Here is an 18,165-nt window from a genome sequence, read left to right as displayed (position 1 = left end):
AGTATAATCCAAGCTTCTGGATATATAAAAGGTAAACACCCTTTTAAGTCATACCAAAACTTTCTAGAGTTCAATCATTGTACCTGTCTTGTTAAAAGGTAATATTACATCAGTATTTTTAAACACATTTGTTTAACTTACTATCCAATGAAGGTGGAAAACTATCAAATATGGTCAAGAAAAATCAGCCTCCTGTCCTCCAGTGAATGAGTATGAGTGTGTGTGTGTGTGTGTGTGTGTGTGTGTGTGTATGGTGGTCCAAAAAAATGTATACACACACTTTGAAGAATTATAAAGGCAGTGTGTGTGTGTGTGTGTGTGTGTATGGTGGTCCAAAAAAATGTATACACACACTTTGAAGAATTATAAAGGCAGTGTTTGTGTGTGTGTGTGTGTGTGTGTGTGTGTGTGTGTGTGTGTGTATGGTGGTCCAAAAAAATGTATACACACACTTTGAAGAATTATAAAGGCAGTGTGTGTGTGTGTGTGTGTGTGTGTATGGTGGTCCAAAAAAATGTATACACACACTTTGAAGAATTATAAAGGCAGTGTTTGTGTGTGTGTGTGTGTGTGTGTGTGTGTGTGTGTGTGTGTATGGTGGTCCAAAAAAATGTATACACACACTTTGAAGAATTATAAAGGCAGTGTTTGTGTGTGTGTGTGTGTGTGTGTGTGTGTGTGTGTGTATGGTGGTCCAAAAAAATGTATACACACACTTTGAAGAATTATAAAGGCAGTGTGTGTGTGTGTGTGTGTGTGTGTGTATGGTGGTCCAAAAAAATGTATACACACACTTTGAAGAATTATAAAGGCAGTGTTTGTGTGTGTGTGTGTGTGTGTGTGTATGGTGGTCCAAAAAAATGTATACACACACTTTGAAGAATTATAAAGGCAGTGTTTATAATACATTTCATTTTCACAACTGAGATATCAGCCGTTAAAACGTGTATACATTTTTTGGGGACACCTTGTATTTATGTATCTTCAGAATCACAGTCTGGTCCAGCACTATTCTCAAAGGCACCAATTAGTATATATCTAAGACATTTCCAGTAACAAGTGCTGAAACTATTTTCCTCAAATAATAATTTAAATTGTAATTCTGTGCTCCTCTACCATTTCATTAGGTATTATGCTAATCTGATAACACCTCACTAAGGTCACAAAATTGTCCATCACATTGCACAGTTTATTCAGGAAAAATTAGCAGCAAACATGTAAAACTTTATAACAAAGAATTAAAAACTTATTCATACAGGACATCCTAATTCGCAGAGAAATTTGTGTATTCCCTGTACACGTTACTTAATTCATCAAACTTTGGACTTTAATTTTTCTCTATTAACTATTTCACTAATTTCTGTTATCTTTATTATTTCCTTCCTTTCTCTTTGTTACTTTCTTCTTCCTTTGGGTTTGATTTGCTTTTCTTTCTGGCTTCTTAAAGTAGAAATTTAGATCATTGGTTTTAAACCTTTCTTTGCTACTACAAGCATTAAAAAGTATACATTTCCTCTCTAAGCAATGTTTTAGCTACTTCTCAAATTTTTTTATATGTTCTATTTTTATCTTTCAGTGTGAAATATTTTCTAATTTACTTTAGCTTTCTTTGATTTGCTGGTTACCTAGAAGTGTTGTCTATTTTCCAAATATTTGGAGTTTTTCTTGATATATTTTGTTATTTATTTCTAATTAAATTCTATTGTACTCTGAAAACATGTTCTTTAAGATTTTAATCTTGCCCAGCCGGGTGTGGCTCAGCAGTTCAGCATTGACCTAGGATCCAGGAGATCAAGGTTCGATTCCCGGTCAGGCACATGCCTGGGTTGCAGGCTCAATCCCCTGTATAGGGCGTGCAGGAGGCAGCCGATCAATGAGGATTCTCTCATCAGTGATGTTTCTATCTCTCCCTCTCTCCCTCTCCCTTCTTCTCCCTGAAATCAACAAAGATATATTTAAAAAAAAACACAAAAAAGATTTTAATCTTGTTAAATTGACTGAGACATTTTATGGCCTACCATATGATCTATGACCTATGATCTATCTTTGTGAATATTTTATGTATACTTGGAAAGAATATGTATATTGCACTTGCGCATTCTATTCTTAAAATTTCAATTAGGCCAAGGGAAGTGATAGTGTTGTTCAACTCTGTGTATCCCTACTGATGTTTTGTCTAGTTGTTCTATTAATTACTGAAAAAGAAGTATTGAAGTCTCCAACCACCAATGTGAATTTGTCTATTTCTTCCTTTAGTTCTGAGCAAATTGGCAGCTGCACATTGTGCCTGCCAATTTTGTAACTAAAAAATAATAAAACAAATAGAAAAAACCCTTTTTGAACTTTGATTATTAAATCACATATACCAAACTGATTTCCTGATTTACCTTTTATAAGTTAGAAAGACTGAGGCAACTGTTATTTATTTTCTTGAAGAGTGTTAAGTAATATAACATATTTTCAACTAACACTTTATAAACTTAAATTACCTGATCCAAGCAATTCAGCAGATCACAAAGGCAAGCCCACTGTAAGGCAGGAGTTGGGTAGAAAGAATGAAAACAGGCAGTAAAGGTATTATGACACTCCTGAAGGACAGCTTCCAAGAGACTCAATGGTTGACTGAGATATCCTTGAGGGTCATTATCCAATTTCACCATGCAGTGATCAACTCCTTCTGATAAGATTTTCCTTAACAAAGTTCTGGTTTTTCCAATACATTCTGCTAATTTGCTAGTTTCTTCTACAACTGCTTTTCCTGTAGCTTTAAAGGAACAAAGCAGATTGCTAACTGAACAGAATAATAAATATACATGAAAACATTCAATATAATTCATGTAATTTCCTATATAGCTAAAAATCACAAGTACCCGTAACCTAGAAAGGAAATAACTTAGAGGTCAAGTGTGGTCCAAAATTATTTCTTTTTAAAATCTAAATAGAAAATAGATGCAGACATAGAAGCATGGAACAGACTGATGAATCTCTGAGGGAAGGTGGGGGTGGGTGGCTGGGTGGGGAGAGATTAACCAAAGAATTTATATGCATATATGCATAACCCAGGGACACAGGCAATAGTGTGGTGAAGGCCTGGGGCGGGGAGTGGGTGCGGGGTGGAAGGGGTCAATGGGGAAAAAAGGTGACATCTGTAATATTTTCAACAATAAAGATACATTTTTTAAAAATAGCATTTAACCAATGCATTTTAACAAAAAGAAAAGAAAAAAAGAAAAACAAAAACAAAACAAAACACTGGTTTCATGCCCAGCCAGGCGTGGCTCAGTGGTTGAGCATCGACCTAGGATCCAGGAGATTGTGGTTCGATTCCAGGTCAGGGCACATGCCGGGGTTGCGGGCTTGATCCCCTGTCGGGGGCCCTGCAGGAGACTGCTGATCAATGACTTTCTCATCATTGATGCTTCTATCTCTGTCTTTCCCTCTCCCTTCCTCTCTCTGAAATCAATACAGATATATTTAAAAAAAACCCAAAAAAACAAAACAACAACAACACTGGTTTCAGCATATAAATCCAAATCAGTTGTTCAAAACATTTCTATTAGGGAGAATCTGTTTACAAAACACTTTATTAGAGTATTTCATTTTAGCCTAACATGATTTTGTTACCAGAATGACATGTAAATATATTTTATTCTTTATAAGTCAATATATAAGCATCACAGCAAGCTTTCTCCCCTCATTTAAGGAGCAAGCTAAAGGCAGCTAGGGATCTTTTATTTTTTAATTGAATTTATTGGAGAGACATTGGTTAATAAAATTATATAGGTTTCAGGTATACAATTCTATAATACATCATCTGTATACTGTACTGTGTGTTCACCAAGGGATCTTAAACTCTGGGCTATGCCTACCTAAACCTTCTCAATTCTCAAATATTTTCAACCCAAAGTCACTTAAAAAATGCATCATACCTGACACTGGGTAAATTTCACAGGTATAGACACGCAGTAACCTCAGACAACAGGTGCCCACAAAGCGCAGTCTCTCCAAATCTAGAAGTGTAGCTGTGAACTGGAATCCTTTTAATCCTCTAAGTTCTTCAACTCCTAAGACTAAGGTGGTCCAGCTCCAGTGAAGAATACTCAACAATGACTCAAAACATTCCTAATCCAAAATATGAAGAAATAGTTAACAATTAGTTCAAATGATACTATAGGTTGAATCAAATGGAAAGATGACAATCAACTTCAAAACTTCGTCTTGAAGTTTTTTCCTGAGTTTTGGTAGCCCAAATAATAGACCATTCGGAGCATCTCTGAAGCTTGACAAAAATGGTGAAGTAGTTAGGCATCTATAAAAACAGCATTCTTCAATATTTTCCTATTTAAAAATACATTTCTAAGTATCCCTGCTACCAACTTATCTAGTTTATCACACAAGTAAGAAAAACACTTATAAATATATGCTTACTTGAAAGGAAAATTAAATTCTACATTTTCAAGGTAGTTATGTGTAAATAAACCAAAAGTATTTCAAACACTTGAATATTTTTTAATATAATAAAGCATTTTAGTGTATCAATAATGTAGAAAAACTTATTTTATATCTACCTGTTAAATTTTACAATACAGCCTAAGCCAACTCTTGATAAACAAGTTAATAGAAGATAAAAATTGACTATAAAATACTAAAAAATTCTTATTTGGATTTTTTAAAATTCCAAAATATGGGTTTAGGGGGTGAGCATCCCTGTAGTTCTAATTGGACTGCAGGTTTTGTCATGCTTACATGATGACGCACGCCAGGAATAAAGCAAAGCACTTATTCCCTCATTCCCAGCAAATTCTCATCCTCTGGTGTAGTAATACCAAGAATAAGAGTTTATACCTTAACTTTTTAAGAAGTGACTGAGTAAGTTTCCTATATAAAGATTGCAATTACCTAATGACCAAAAGCCACTTAGACATAAATATAAAAAAATTAACTAAGCACAGAACAAAAAGAGATTACTAAAAAAGAAATAACACAATCGAAGATCTTATTTGGGTCAAAGGATACCAAACTGATCGTAATACTAAAAGGACCTAAGTTACCAAGGAGCCAAAATTCTTGTAGTCTCTTATTCAAAGCACATTCTGTGTAAACTGACATAGCTCTTTTGGAAGGCCAATTTGGCATAACATATTAAAATTTAAGTAAGCGCACTTCCAGTAGAAGTATCGACATAAGTGCATAAGTAAGTACAAAGACATATGTATGGATATACTAGTAAAAATGAGATACTAACAGTCCTTTGAAAGAAATAGAGTCAAATAAATTAGAATACAATGGGTCCTCAAATAATGTCATTTCATTCCACATCATTTTGTTTTAACATTGGTGAGATGTGTAGGAGCCTAACTCTTGTTTATATCAATTAGCCTATGGTAAAACTGGTTTCATTATACATCATTTAGCTTAAGGCACAGAACCTATTATGAACAACGTTAAGTGAGGACTTATAACTACTCTATGGAATATGATGCAAACATGAGAAAAGATTGAAATAGGGCCAAATGTACTAACATGGAATATGTCCACAGTGCATACCAAGAAACTTTTAAAAAGGAAGATGCAAAACTTAAAGTATGATCAAACATAAATAAGAAGGTTCATAGCATACTTTATATGCAGACTAATAAATATGTGTATGTATTAAAAGGTCTGGAAGGATATACATCAAAATGTAAATAGTAGCTGTATATAGTAATAACAGGGTGATGGAGAAAAAAATTTAACAAACGTTTAGCTTGGTTTTATCCCTACTCTATCCTACTCCCACCAGGGATATATATTAATTCTGTATTTTAAAAAACTAATAAAAAAGAAGAAAAGCATTTCCCTTTGCATTTTACTAATAGGACAGACTATCAACTACATTAATAAATCACATTCATATAGTACCTTACAATTTAAAAAGAATTTTTGTATCTCTTATGCCATTAAAAATCCATAATGATGCTATGACACAGTTTATGCAAATAAGTTGCATAAGCATCTGCAACTAATAAATGAAAGAACAAAACTTCCTAAACAACATACCATATTTCAATTACATCATGTTGACTTTCCATTCTACAGAGGTAGCCCCAATCGCATGTTGTATCTTTAAATGTAGAATGGTGATGTCAAGTAGTTTAATAAAGTCCCTACTCAAACATGGGATTCTTCTATTTAGTTCCTAAAGCATTAAAATAACACTTTTTGGTCAACACCACCCTTAAGTTGTCCTTCACTTTCTAACTCTTTCAGCATATATATTCATTCATATATGATTTATTAGAAAATTCACCAGTTATTTCAGAAATAGTAAGGCATGTTAAAATCAGTCATGATCTCTATTTTTCCCATTATTTAAAGTGCATATTATTTGGCCTAAAATGTCAATGCCAATACAAAAACAAATCTGAGTCCATAAAGCTTTGCTGAAATAACATCTTAGAAGAGTGGCTAAATGCTAAAACGTTGAAATGAAACTGAGAACTGGATAGAAAAACTGAAATTTAAAAAAATGGCTTACCACTGAGACAGTTCTTGCAAAAGATCTCTTTAAAATGTGTACTGGTTCGCTGGTTTGCTGTTTGCCTTTTGAAGCACTGCCATCACTGGTTGGAAGTCTGAAGGTAGCAGACACATATAAATTTATGCTGGAAAGGCCAATGACATTTTCCTTTTCAAAATATACATTTTTGGAATAGTCAAATAATTAACTTATATATTTAAATATTTTTGTTAGATAAAATGACAATATGGGGCTTTTAAAAAACATTTCCAATGCTAAGCAAAATTTCTAGCATATGAGCAGTTCATCATTTACATCCCACCTTTGTAAGACTGGGTAGTAGAGAATCTCTTACTAGACAACATATATATATATATATATCTCTTATGCTCCATAGTAATACTATTATATCCTACTATTTAAAAGTTATTCGACAAGTGCACCCAGGAGTGGTCCCAGCAACTTGTTATGTTCATAATGCTACATATTACAAATAATAACTATAATAGAGAGCATAAGAACAACAACCTCTTCTTGGGGAAAGTGAGGTATATATGTATCATCCAGATTCTTAAAGTAATTATGAGAAAGGAAGATATAGGAGACAGAGAATCACTGTTCTTGATTTTTACTACTTAAAGAATGACATTTTTTAGTAAGGGTTTATATCTATTTGCATATTTTATTCTACAAATTATTGCAGTAAACTTCTAGAAGTAGATGGACACAAGTGTATGCTTCTAGATATGCCTCAATTACCATAAAGTAGTTAAAATTCTTAAATAATGGTAAAAATACAATAAACATTATACATTAGCAAGTTATTATTTGATAATTTAAGTAAAGGTAAAAATTTTTCAGCAGTAAGGGATTTTCCAATTCATTTCATCACAAGGTGAACAAGAAAATTTAAGACTGCAGCAAATAAATCAGGCCTACACAAAGGTCTCTAACACCCTGATTTAATTTCTCTAAGACAAATTTTATTAGTTTACAACATTCTAAAACTGGTAAAATAATCAAGACATTAAAAATACAAAGTGGGGTAAAAGTAGGTTTACAGTTGTTTGTATGGAAAATAATAATTGCGACACTCAAAACTGTAAACCTACTTTTGCCTCACCCTGTATAAATCATTCAGTGTTGTTACTGGCATAATACAAATAATCTGAGTCATGAGGTAAAGTTTAAAATTAAGCTTGATGTAGAAAATGTTTAAAAATATACAAAACATTAAATGTTTTTGTTAAATGTAGCTATATTTTTACTATAATTTTCTGAATGCTTCAAATAATTTCTCCCTTTTTATAGCATATATTTATAGTGATCTTAGTTCATTATAGCAAAAGAATAAACCTTATTAATTAACTATAAATATACTAAGTACCTGTATAATAATTGAGGTATCTGACCAGCATTAACATCTGTACCATTATTTGATTTCTTTGAACTCTTAAATTGGAAAACAACCCTAAGAAGAGAAAAAATCAACATGGTTCAGGATTCATTGAAGGTAATAAGTAATTAAACAATCATCTTTTCAAATTTTTATGTTAATGAACTGAGATGAATTCTTTCAGAAAAGAAATACAAGTAAAAGGGTACTGTTCTGATTTTAGTTCTACCTCTGAATGGTTTAACAAATAAAATGAAAGAATTGAACCTGATCAAAAACTGTTAGGTGAGTGGCTATTCCATCCCCTTCCTTAGCTCTTCTAGCTCAACTTAACTGGAGCAATAAGCTTTTAACAAAATATTTCAACTTACAAACAGTTTAAAAGCTGCTCAATTAGACACAGACTATAAGCTTTAGCTTCAAAATGCTATGATATTCCAAGGTTGAACTGTATATGGGAACCATACAGTGTAGGATGGTTCCAGCAGTCTCCCCAGTTCCAGCACACACTCTTACAGTAAGTTGAAAAGGTCACATACAATACAAGACTTAACTTTTCTACATCATTCTACCTGAATATTCAGGAACATGGAATTCACCTCAAAAATTAGTCTGTTCTTTTTCTGGTCAGCTTTGCTATGAGTTGAACAAAACTATTTGAAATATACTATTATATAACTTTTTTACAACATTTATTTAACTATTATAACTACAATATAACATTTCAAACAGTTTATGCTCAAGACTAATAAAAAATAAATTGAATTCCTCTTATAAATGATGGTTCTTTAAGCATGCGAATCAGAGTACGGAGTATGAAGAAGTTTGGTTTTAGAGTCAAGAGACTCTAGGACCAGATTCGGTTCTGTCACACAGTAACCATATGACTTGAAGCAAATAATTCCACCTTTTGTCTCTCTATTCCCCTGAGTGTAAAATGGGGCTAATAACTGCTTCAAAAAGTTGCTGAGAGCATCGAATAATATATAAGAGATTATATATATATGAAATGAGATAATATATATAAAAGTGTTTCTGAACCTGCATAGCACTCTATATATGACATTTAAACAGTAAAATTCCCCCAACATTTTATTAACTCTGTACCATTTCATAATGCTGAAGCTTTGCAATTAATAACCTGTTTTCAGAAGCACTACCAAATTTTATAGCAAGTATATATTTCTTTTTTTACGGTTTCCAAACTCCTCACTATCATTATCACTTTCCTCTATATAATTTCTAATTTAGTAATGTAATGCACACCCAGAAATACATACAAATGCCACCTGACAAGAGCAAAGCATTGTAGTGCCATTATCTCCCTTTTCTGTCTAGACTTTAATTTGGCATGAGATTATATGAATTCAATTTTAGCAGTCATATTATAATCTAGCCTTACTAAGAGTTTTACCCTACTAAAAAACCTCTGAGATTTCTAAACAATACCACCACCAAAAATGAGAGTTGCTTAAAGAACACTTAAACATTTCGCTTACCCATCATCTGTGGTGATAGAAGCTTGTCCATGTGATCCACAGTCACTGCTGGGTCCTGACACTCGAGCCCAGGCTACATACCACCATCCAGCTTGCAGGAGAACTGGTTCATCGAACATCATTGCATATTTTTCTCTGAGAGAAAAATTAGTGAGTCAAAGACAATGCCTTTGCGTTTCCATTACATACATTTATTTTTTAAATCCTTTATAAATAGAACATGAAATCCATTGTATGATAAGATTCTTATCAAATAGTTAAAACCCTTTATTTAAAAATGTCTAGACAAGAACACAAACAATATTTACTTGTGTTATGGTCATGGCATATATAAATAAGGCATATATTTAAATATATACACAAGTTACAAAGTTCTAGGTAACAGAGTGGACAGAATGTGTATTGTTTGTAGCTGGAATAGACGAAGGAGCAGAAGATCATGAACGAATCTGTAGAGGTATGAAAGTACAAAACAAGGTCCGAAAATGGCAAGGTGTCCAGTTAGGTTATAGCATAAGATAAATATAGAAGAGTACTAAGTAGAAATTTATATAATATGCTGTGAAAAATTATGGAAGTCCTTTAATGTTAGTCTTAAGATTCTGGCCTTTGTTAATAGGAAAATAAAGAAAATCTAGATGATTGTCTATACAAAATCATACATTATATTTTTTACTCATAATCATATGCACAAAAATAAATGCTAAATGACAATAGTATCTTAAGGATTTGTTAAAAATTAATCAATTAATTTTCCTAAAATTTCTCTAATCTCTGTTTGTATGTAACATAAAAAATTACTCAGAAAGTATCTCTTGATATTGGTTAATGCCTAAAGTGAAGAAACAGTCAAAATTTTCTTTAGGTTTACTACTTTGTTCTCAAAAGTATTTATCTGTTAAAAGCAAACTCAATGCCTTACTACCATTTTCAGAAAATAAAGTTTTTCACTAACAAAAAGCTTATGCACACCAAACAAGGTTTTCTTAATACAGTTCTCATTGGGAACTACACCATGCTATTATTATTATTAAGCTCAATTTATTTTTCTCATAATATTCCCTGATTCAAATCACTAACCTATCATAACACAGTGTTGAGATAGTTCTTAGGATTACACACAGAGGAGTGATAAAATATAAGTCTCTTCTTACTTCATGAACCTTCATAAATAAAGATCCTCATTCTGGTAACCTCCTAAGAGGTTTCAGTAAAACTGACCACCTCCCTCCAAGTGTGTTATAATCAAGCAGGTACTATAGGCATGATGTTAGAGTACACAGATGATGTGAATTATGGCCCACTATGACTATTTGACACTATACACATAATGTTAGGCAGTAAATAATTGTATCACATTAAGAATATTAGTATATTAGGTGCTTTCTAAGTGATGCATAAAAATAAAAGTGTGTAAAATATATGTATACAGTATTTCCATCTTATCTTCAATGTAGAAATATCCAATTTATCTTGTGAAATACTATTATTTTTAATGAATTGTTAAAAGCAATACATTACCTAACATATAATTTAATTTCTCAAGTGTCTAATCACAGATTATTTAAAACTTCCTTTTAAAATTACATTTGTTCATTTATAATGAATTTTTCACATTACATATTTGTAAGGACTACACCGAATAATGAAGAAATCATTACCTAGCAGCACAGTCATAAGCCAACACATCCGTCTCTGCAAGAAGGTCTCCATCAGTTTCATGATCTCCCCCATCAGGACCCAACTCAAACAGCTGGGGAAAGGAGAAAAACATACTGTGCTCAGTCTTTCAGTCTCATAAATCTGCTGAATAATATGTTCATAATTTTGCATGTGTCCAATATATGCTGGACACTACAAAATGTAAAAAAATCAGAGCACCTGCTTTTTAAATGTTATTAAGTAAAATAACATATATATTTGTCAAGAAACACATACCATGTCTTATAGTCTATTAATCTCAGTTTTCCTTCTTTAGATATTCATCTATTTATATCAAGTGCTCCATACAGTTCTGTATCAAATATAAATCTGAAGGAGAGATGTTTATACATTTGAAGGAGAGAACTCAAAGTATTTATCTAAGTGAGTCTGAATCTTGCTTCAACATTTACTAGCTGAGAGATCCTAGGACCCAGTTTCCTCATTCATAAAAAAGAGATGGATACTAACACAGCCTACTTCAACAATAATTATGAGAATGAAATGGAATAATACTGTGGAGCACTTAGAAAAATACCCAGCAAAAAAGGATAGGAAATGTTAGCTATGGAGAGAGAGAGGAATAACAGAAAATAAGGATCCCTAAAAACATAAGTCATAAGAAAAATAGTTCAAAATAATATGGCATGGGGAAAGGAGAGATGAGGAGTGTGGAAAAAAAAAAAGGTTATAAAAAAGGAGAGGACTAAAGAGTCTGGGTAAAGGAAAAAAAAAAGATATCAAATAAGAAAAGGTTACCAGATTAAATGAAAATAGAGAATTATGAGGGAAAGATGTTTGTTTTTTAAAAAAAGAACTAATACATATAAAAAAAACTCCCTATTTCTCTGAAGAATTATAGCAGACAAACTATTAGGAAGGCGGATAAAACTCTCAGAAGGAAGAGAAGGGGGCATAAAAATTTACTGACAATTACTGTGCTACATGACTTGATTTCTCAATTATATGCTAATAATTTGAAATCCACCTCCAGCTCAGGTCTTATTCTCCACAGTCCAATGACTTTCCCTAGCAGCTCTATCTCCCTAATTCTGAAGTGACTAATTTTTCCCTCCTCCTGCCTTCCTTGTTCTGATTAACGGCGCTATCATTCACCTAGTTACTCAAAGACCTGGAATGCTCCCTTTTTCTATATCTCTACCATCACTGTGTCTACTCTATTCCTGGCACCAAAGCCTGTTGGTGCACCCACATCCACTGTTACTAGCAAGGATAATTCAATAACAAGTAATTAGTCTTATCTCCATTCTCTCCATGCTGTAACCCATATTCCACAAAGCTAAGGGTTTCTGTTTTTAATATTTTTAAATGAACATCTGATCAGAATACTTCCTTAAAGTTATTCAGCAGTTTCTCATTTCCCTCTTTGGAGCATGATAAAAAACTCCTTAATGATTTGCCCCAACCTGGCTCTCTTGCTTATTTTCAACAAATATTTTTGAACACAAACAGTTCTAGGAAGTGGGCATACAGGGGTGAATGATGCAAACAAAATTGGGGCTACTGTGACTAAGTTTGTGGTAAGGGAGAGAGAATTTACAGTTTTAAATAGGTTCACCTGAGTCAAGACCTGAAGGTGATGAGGAAGTCAAATATGCAGGTATTAAAGTGAAGAGTTGTAGTCAGAGGGAGTAGCAAGTGCAAAGGTCCTGAGGTTTGACTATGCCTCGCATGTTTGAGGAACAAGAATAGGCCAATGGATTAGAGTGAAGCAACTTGTATAGCATAAGATCAGAGTGATGATGGCAGTCAGTTCCGATGGTGTTCTGTAAGCTCTTTGGCTTTTAATCTTATATAAGAAGACATTGCAGGGACCTGGACAGAGAAGTGTCATACTCTGGTGTAATTTTAAGAGAACCACTGCTATATTGAGAACAGATTTGAAGGGAACAAGGACAGAAGCAGGATACAAGTTGAAAGACTACTGTAATAATCTAGGTGAGAATGGCTTTGGTTTGGACCAATGCGGTACCAGAGGCAGTTTATAGAAATGGTTAGATCCTGAATTTGTTTTCAAAATGCAGCCAATGATACTTGCTGAAGTGGATGTGGGGTATAAAAAAAAGAGAGAAGTCGAGGATGACACCAGGATTTTTGGCCTGAGCAATTGGAAAAACAAAGTTAACTCTATCTTGAGTCAGTTAACTGGGATGGGGAAGAGCAGGAGAACAGCAGGTTTAGAGAGATCATCAGAAGCCTAGTGTTTTGAATGTGTTATATCTGAAATCCCTACTAGCTATTCAAGTGGAGATGCAGAGTAGGTAGTTATTTATATATAACTTTGGATGTCTATGAGTTTGAAAGTGATCAGAGAAAAAATACTTAAGTTGAAGTCATAAGGCTGGATCACTATGGGGATGAGTATATTTTAAAAAGAGACTCAAGACTGAGTTCTGGCACTCCAACATTTAGAGGTCAGGAAGATGATGAACAACCAGCAGGAGACTAAGAAGAGCAGTCGGTGAGACAGGAGGAAAATAAAGTGTGGTGTCTTGAGAGCCAATTAAAGAAAGTATTTCAAGGAAGAGCTCAATTGGATTAAATTCTGTTGAATTGTTAAAAAAGATGAGGACTGAGACTTGACCACCGGCTTTAGCAATAAATATTCCATCAGTGTCCTTGACAAGAACAGCTTTAGTTGAGTGGCTGGGGCAAAAACCTGATTAGAGTAGGTTCCAAAGGGAATAGGAAGAGAGTGAATGGAGACAGAAAATACAGCAAGTTAAGAATATGCAGAGACCAGCTAGTCCAAGACAAGTAGCTTTGCCCAGAGTAGCGATGAATCAGTCCTTTTAGGGCGAGAAAAGAAATGAAAGAGGACCTATCAAGAAAGAAGGCTAGGTTTCTGCCTTATGTAACAAGCATATGGTGGGTGGTACTACTCAAGAGAGGGACCATGGGAAGTAAGTCAGGCCCTGGTGAAAGAGCATATATTCAGTTGTGATATGAAGACTGACAATTGGAATGTCTTTAGAACATTTACACAGAAATGGGTCAAAGAAGATGCAGCTGGAGATATAAATTTGAGCATCATGGTATGTTGATAGCTATTGAAATTTGGGCTTAGAAGAGAAAGCCTAGGAGAAAATATAGAGTAAAGAAGGAGACCTCTAGCTGGGCCTAGAACTGCAACACTGAGTGGCTAGTTGAAACCAGACAAATCTACAAAGGAAAGAGAAGAAACAACCAGAGATTTAAAAAAAACACAAAAAAAAGAGATGAAGAGGCTTACTACTTACTAGAAAGAAAAATGTATAGCTTATAGAGGTAAAAAAAGAAAAAAGAAGACATCTGTTGAAGAACTGAATACAAAGGTAAAATCACTTCAAGGAAATGAGAACAGGATTTGAGACTTAAAAAAAAATAGAGCCTACAGAAAAACATATATAGAAGGCCTTTATAATTCTACAGCACAGCCACTATGGTGTTCAATATTATATATATCCATATAACACACACACACCTCTCTCATCTCAGGGCTAGGAACTAAATATAACTTCCCGATGAGCTTACTAGACATTGCCAAGTACAACTACAGAAATTATTGAGCTTGCTTCTCTATCCTGACTTTGAATCAAGACATCCTAAAATAACCATTTCAAAGCAGGTACGCTGAAGTGAGCCAAAACTAAAACTGTTTTTCGTATTATCAATGTATACATGCTACAGGTGTTCTTAATCTTTATTCCATCCCTACTCTCTATATAACTCCTGAGACTTTAAAGTTTTACTTTCTTCATTTCTATATTATCTTAATTTCTTTAGTACATGTATTCAAATTATAACCAGAAAGAAGCAAATTTTTTTTGAAGTTTGTCCATTCTGGCTGGGCCTCTATGAGAAATGTCCTCATAAACCATCATAAGTGAATTTAAACATATTAATAAAATGGGTATAGAAGGAAAGTACCTCAACATAATAAAGGCTACATATGACAAACTCTCAGCTAATATCATACTCAGTGGTGAAGAACTGAAAGCTTTTTCCTCTAACATCAGCAGTAAGACAAGGATGTCCATTCTCACCACTCTATTCAACATAGTTCTGGAAGTCCTAGTACTGTAATCAGGCAAGAGAAAGAAATAAAAAGCATCCAAATTAGGAATGAAGAAGTAAAACTGTCACTTTTGGCAGATGACATGATTTTTTATATAGAAAACCCTAAAGACTACACTAAAAAACTATTAGAAACAATAAACAAATACAGTCAAGTTGCAGAATACAAAATCAGTGTACAAAAACTGACTGCATTCCTATATACTAACAATAAAATTTCAGAAAAAGAAATGGGGAAAAAAATTCTTTTGCAATTTCAACGAAAAGAATAAAATACCTAGAAATAAACTTAACAAAGGATATGAAGGACCTATATACTGAAAATGACAAAGCATTATCAAAAGAGATTGAAAAAGACACAATGAAATAGAAAGATATTTCTTGTTCATGGGTTGAATCAATATAGTTAAAATGTCCAGATCACTCAAACAAATTTAATGCAATTCCCATCAAGATCCCAAGGGTATATATTTTTTAAATAAAACAAAAAAATCATCAGATTTGTATAGAACCCAAATAGTTAAAGCAAAATCAAAACAGAATGGTATTGCCCTGGCCAGGTGGCTCAGTTGGTTGTAGTGTTGTCCTGTATATCAAAAAAAGGTTTCAGTTTTGATTCTTGGTCTAGGCACATACCCAGGTTGAAGGTTCAATCTCCAGTGGGGGCGTGTACAGGAGGCAACTGACCAATGTTTCTCTCTCACATCGGAGTTTCTCTCTCTCCTACTTTCTCTCCCTTCTTCTCTCTTTAAATGAATGAAAACATATCCTTGGGTGAGGATTAAAAAAACAAGAAAAAATGGTATAGTAATGGCAGAAAACAGACGAACAGACCAATGGAACAGAACAGACCAATGGCACAAACACACAATGGAGAAAAGAAAGCATCTTCAATAAATGGTGGTGGGTAAATTGGAAAGTCACATGCAAAGAAATGAACTTAGACTACTGTTTGCTCCCATATACAAAAATTAACTCAAAATGGATCAAAGACCTAAATATAAGACCTGAAACAATAACTAACATAGAAGAAAACATAAGTACTAAACTTAGGGACGTTGCTCTTAAGAGAGGATTTTATGAATTTGACCCCAAAGGCAAGGGAAGTAAAGGCAAAAATAAATGAATGGGACTATATCAAACTAAAAAGCTTCTGTACAGCAAAAGAAACTGCCAACAAAACAAAAAGACAACCAATTGACTGGGAGAAGATATTTGCAAACAACAGCTCCAACAAGGGGTTAATATCCAATATAGATAAAGAACTCATACAACTCAACACCAAACAAACAATCCAATTAAAAAAATGGGCAGAGGAACTAGATAGACACTTCTCTCAAGAAGAGAGACAAATGGCCAACATATATATGAAAATATGCTCAACTTCACCAGCTATGAGGGAAATGCAAATCAAAACTACAATGAGATACCACCCCACACCTGTTAGAATGACTATTATCAACAAGGAAAGTAATAAATGTTGGACAGATTGTGGAGAAAAAGGAACTCTCATCCACTGCTGGTGGGAATGTAAACTGGTACAGCTACTATGGGAAACAGTATGGAGGCTCCTCAAAAAATTAAGAATAGAGTTACCATATCACCCAGTAATCCTTCTTCTCAGTATCTACCTGAAAAATATGAAAGCATTTACTCACAAAGATATATGCATCCCTATGTTCACTGCAGCATTATTCATGGTGGCCAAGACATGGAAACAACTGAAGTGCTCCTTGCTAGATGATTGCATATAGAAGATGTGGTACGTCTATACACTGGAATACTACTCAGCCATAAGAAAAGATGAAAAAATGGCATTTTTGACAACATGGATAAACCTTGAGAATATTATGGTAAGCGAAATAAGTCAGAAAAAGCTAAGAACCATGTGATTTCATTCATATGTGGAATAAAAAACCGAAACTCATAGACACAGACACTCGTATGATGGTTAAACAGTATGAAGAAAAGAGGGAGGTGGTAATGGGGGTGAGATATACGGCGATGGGGAAGACTTGACTTTGGGTGGTGGGCACACAATGCAATATACAGATGATGTATCAGAACTGTACATTTGAAACCTATATAATCTTATTAACCAATGTCACCTCAATACATTTGATTTTTAAAAATGAACTAAGAAAATACCTCCTGAGCAGACAGGAGGAGAATTTTTGTGAAGCCTGCTATTAAAATTCAGGCACAAACTATAGTTTCCTCTTTTACCCCTTTCTGAGATGAAATGGTGTGGTAAACTTATGACTCTTGATTATTTTTAGTTTGTCTACCAGGGGATAATTCATCCCCTATACTCTATCTCTATTTCTCACTTCATCCCTGGTCCCCACTATTGGAGGGATCATATCTGTTTACACAATATTTGGCATTAAAAATGTTAAAATCTTTCAAAATGTTATCAAAATATTCCTGCATCAAAACAGTTGTGCCTCCTGTCATTTTTAGGCTACAAGAAAGTAAGCAAATAATAGGTACCGCTGTTCACAGACCAGTGGTTCAGCACAAAGGTCTAAGATTGACTGTTAAAGTCTTTTATAGTCTAAAAAGATTGAAAAATCACCTTCCACTCATTTGCTCGCTTCTTACTTAACTTTTAACTTTTTAATAAATTAATGACTTAGTATTATTGTAGATAAGATTTTAGTATTATATTAAGTATTAATAATTATAGATTTTAGCAGTTTCTGCAAGTCCTTTTTAAAAGAAAGCAATATATAAAATAATAAACTAAGTCAAAACCAACATATTCAAACAAAAAGGGCAACAGTGTCAATGAACTGCTTACCTTAATTTTAGCAGTATATTCTCCTCTACCTCCAAACAGACCAAGACCACCAAGTAAAATATCAGTGTCAGCACTAAAACGGATAGCTTCTACTGAATGAGCAGAGTAACCCCAGCCCCCTCCATGGCCTAAAAAAAAAAAAAAAGGTAATTTATGTTTTAAAATAGTCATATATATTTCAGTTAGAAGA

General features: G+C 33.6%; 1 protein-coding gene across 14 annotated transcripts in view; it reads right to left on the bottom strand.

Annotated features, from left to right (window-relative positions):
* The window catches only part of MYCBP2 (MYC binding protein 2), a 256,390-nt gene that overhangs the window by 129,030 nt on the left and 109,195 nt on the right, over window positions 1-18,165 (bottom strand). For all 14 annotated transcript variants that reach the window (XM_016216450.2, XM_016216454.2, XM_016216451.2 and 11 more), the window contains 7 exons: window positions 17,976-18,103; window positions 11,056-11,147; window positions 9,395-9,529; window positions 7,887-7,970; window positions 6,518-6,614; window positions 3,930-4,122; window positions 2,490-2,764 (listed from right to left, as the gene is read on the bottom strand). In XM_016216450.2, the coding sequence (XP_016071936.2) occupies window positions 2,490-2,764; window positions 3,930-4,122; window positions 6,518-6,614; window positions 7,887-7,970; window positions 9,395-9,529; window positions 11,056-11,147; window positions 17,976-18,103 (1,004 nt within the window). The remainder of the gene's footprint in view (window positions 1-2,489; window positions 2,765-3,929; window positions 4,123-6,517; window positions 6,615-7,886; window positions 7,971-9,394; window positions 9,530-11,055; window positions 11,148-17,975; window positions 18,104-18,165) is intronic.

The sequence above is a fragment of the Miniopterus natalensis genome, chromosome 2, assembly GCF_054644295.1.
Source record: "Miniopterus natalensis isolate mMinNat1 chromosome 2, mMinNat1.hap1, whole genome shotgun sequence".
In the NCBI taxonomy this organism is placed as follows: domain Eukaryota; kingdom Metazoa; phylum Chordata; class Mammalia; order Chiroptera; family Miniopteridae; genus Miniopterus; species Miniopterus natalensis.
Note: the sequence above shows the minus strand (reverse complement) of the source record. Positions and strands in the feature narration are given on the sequence as shown.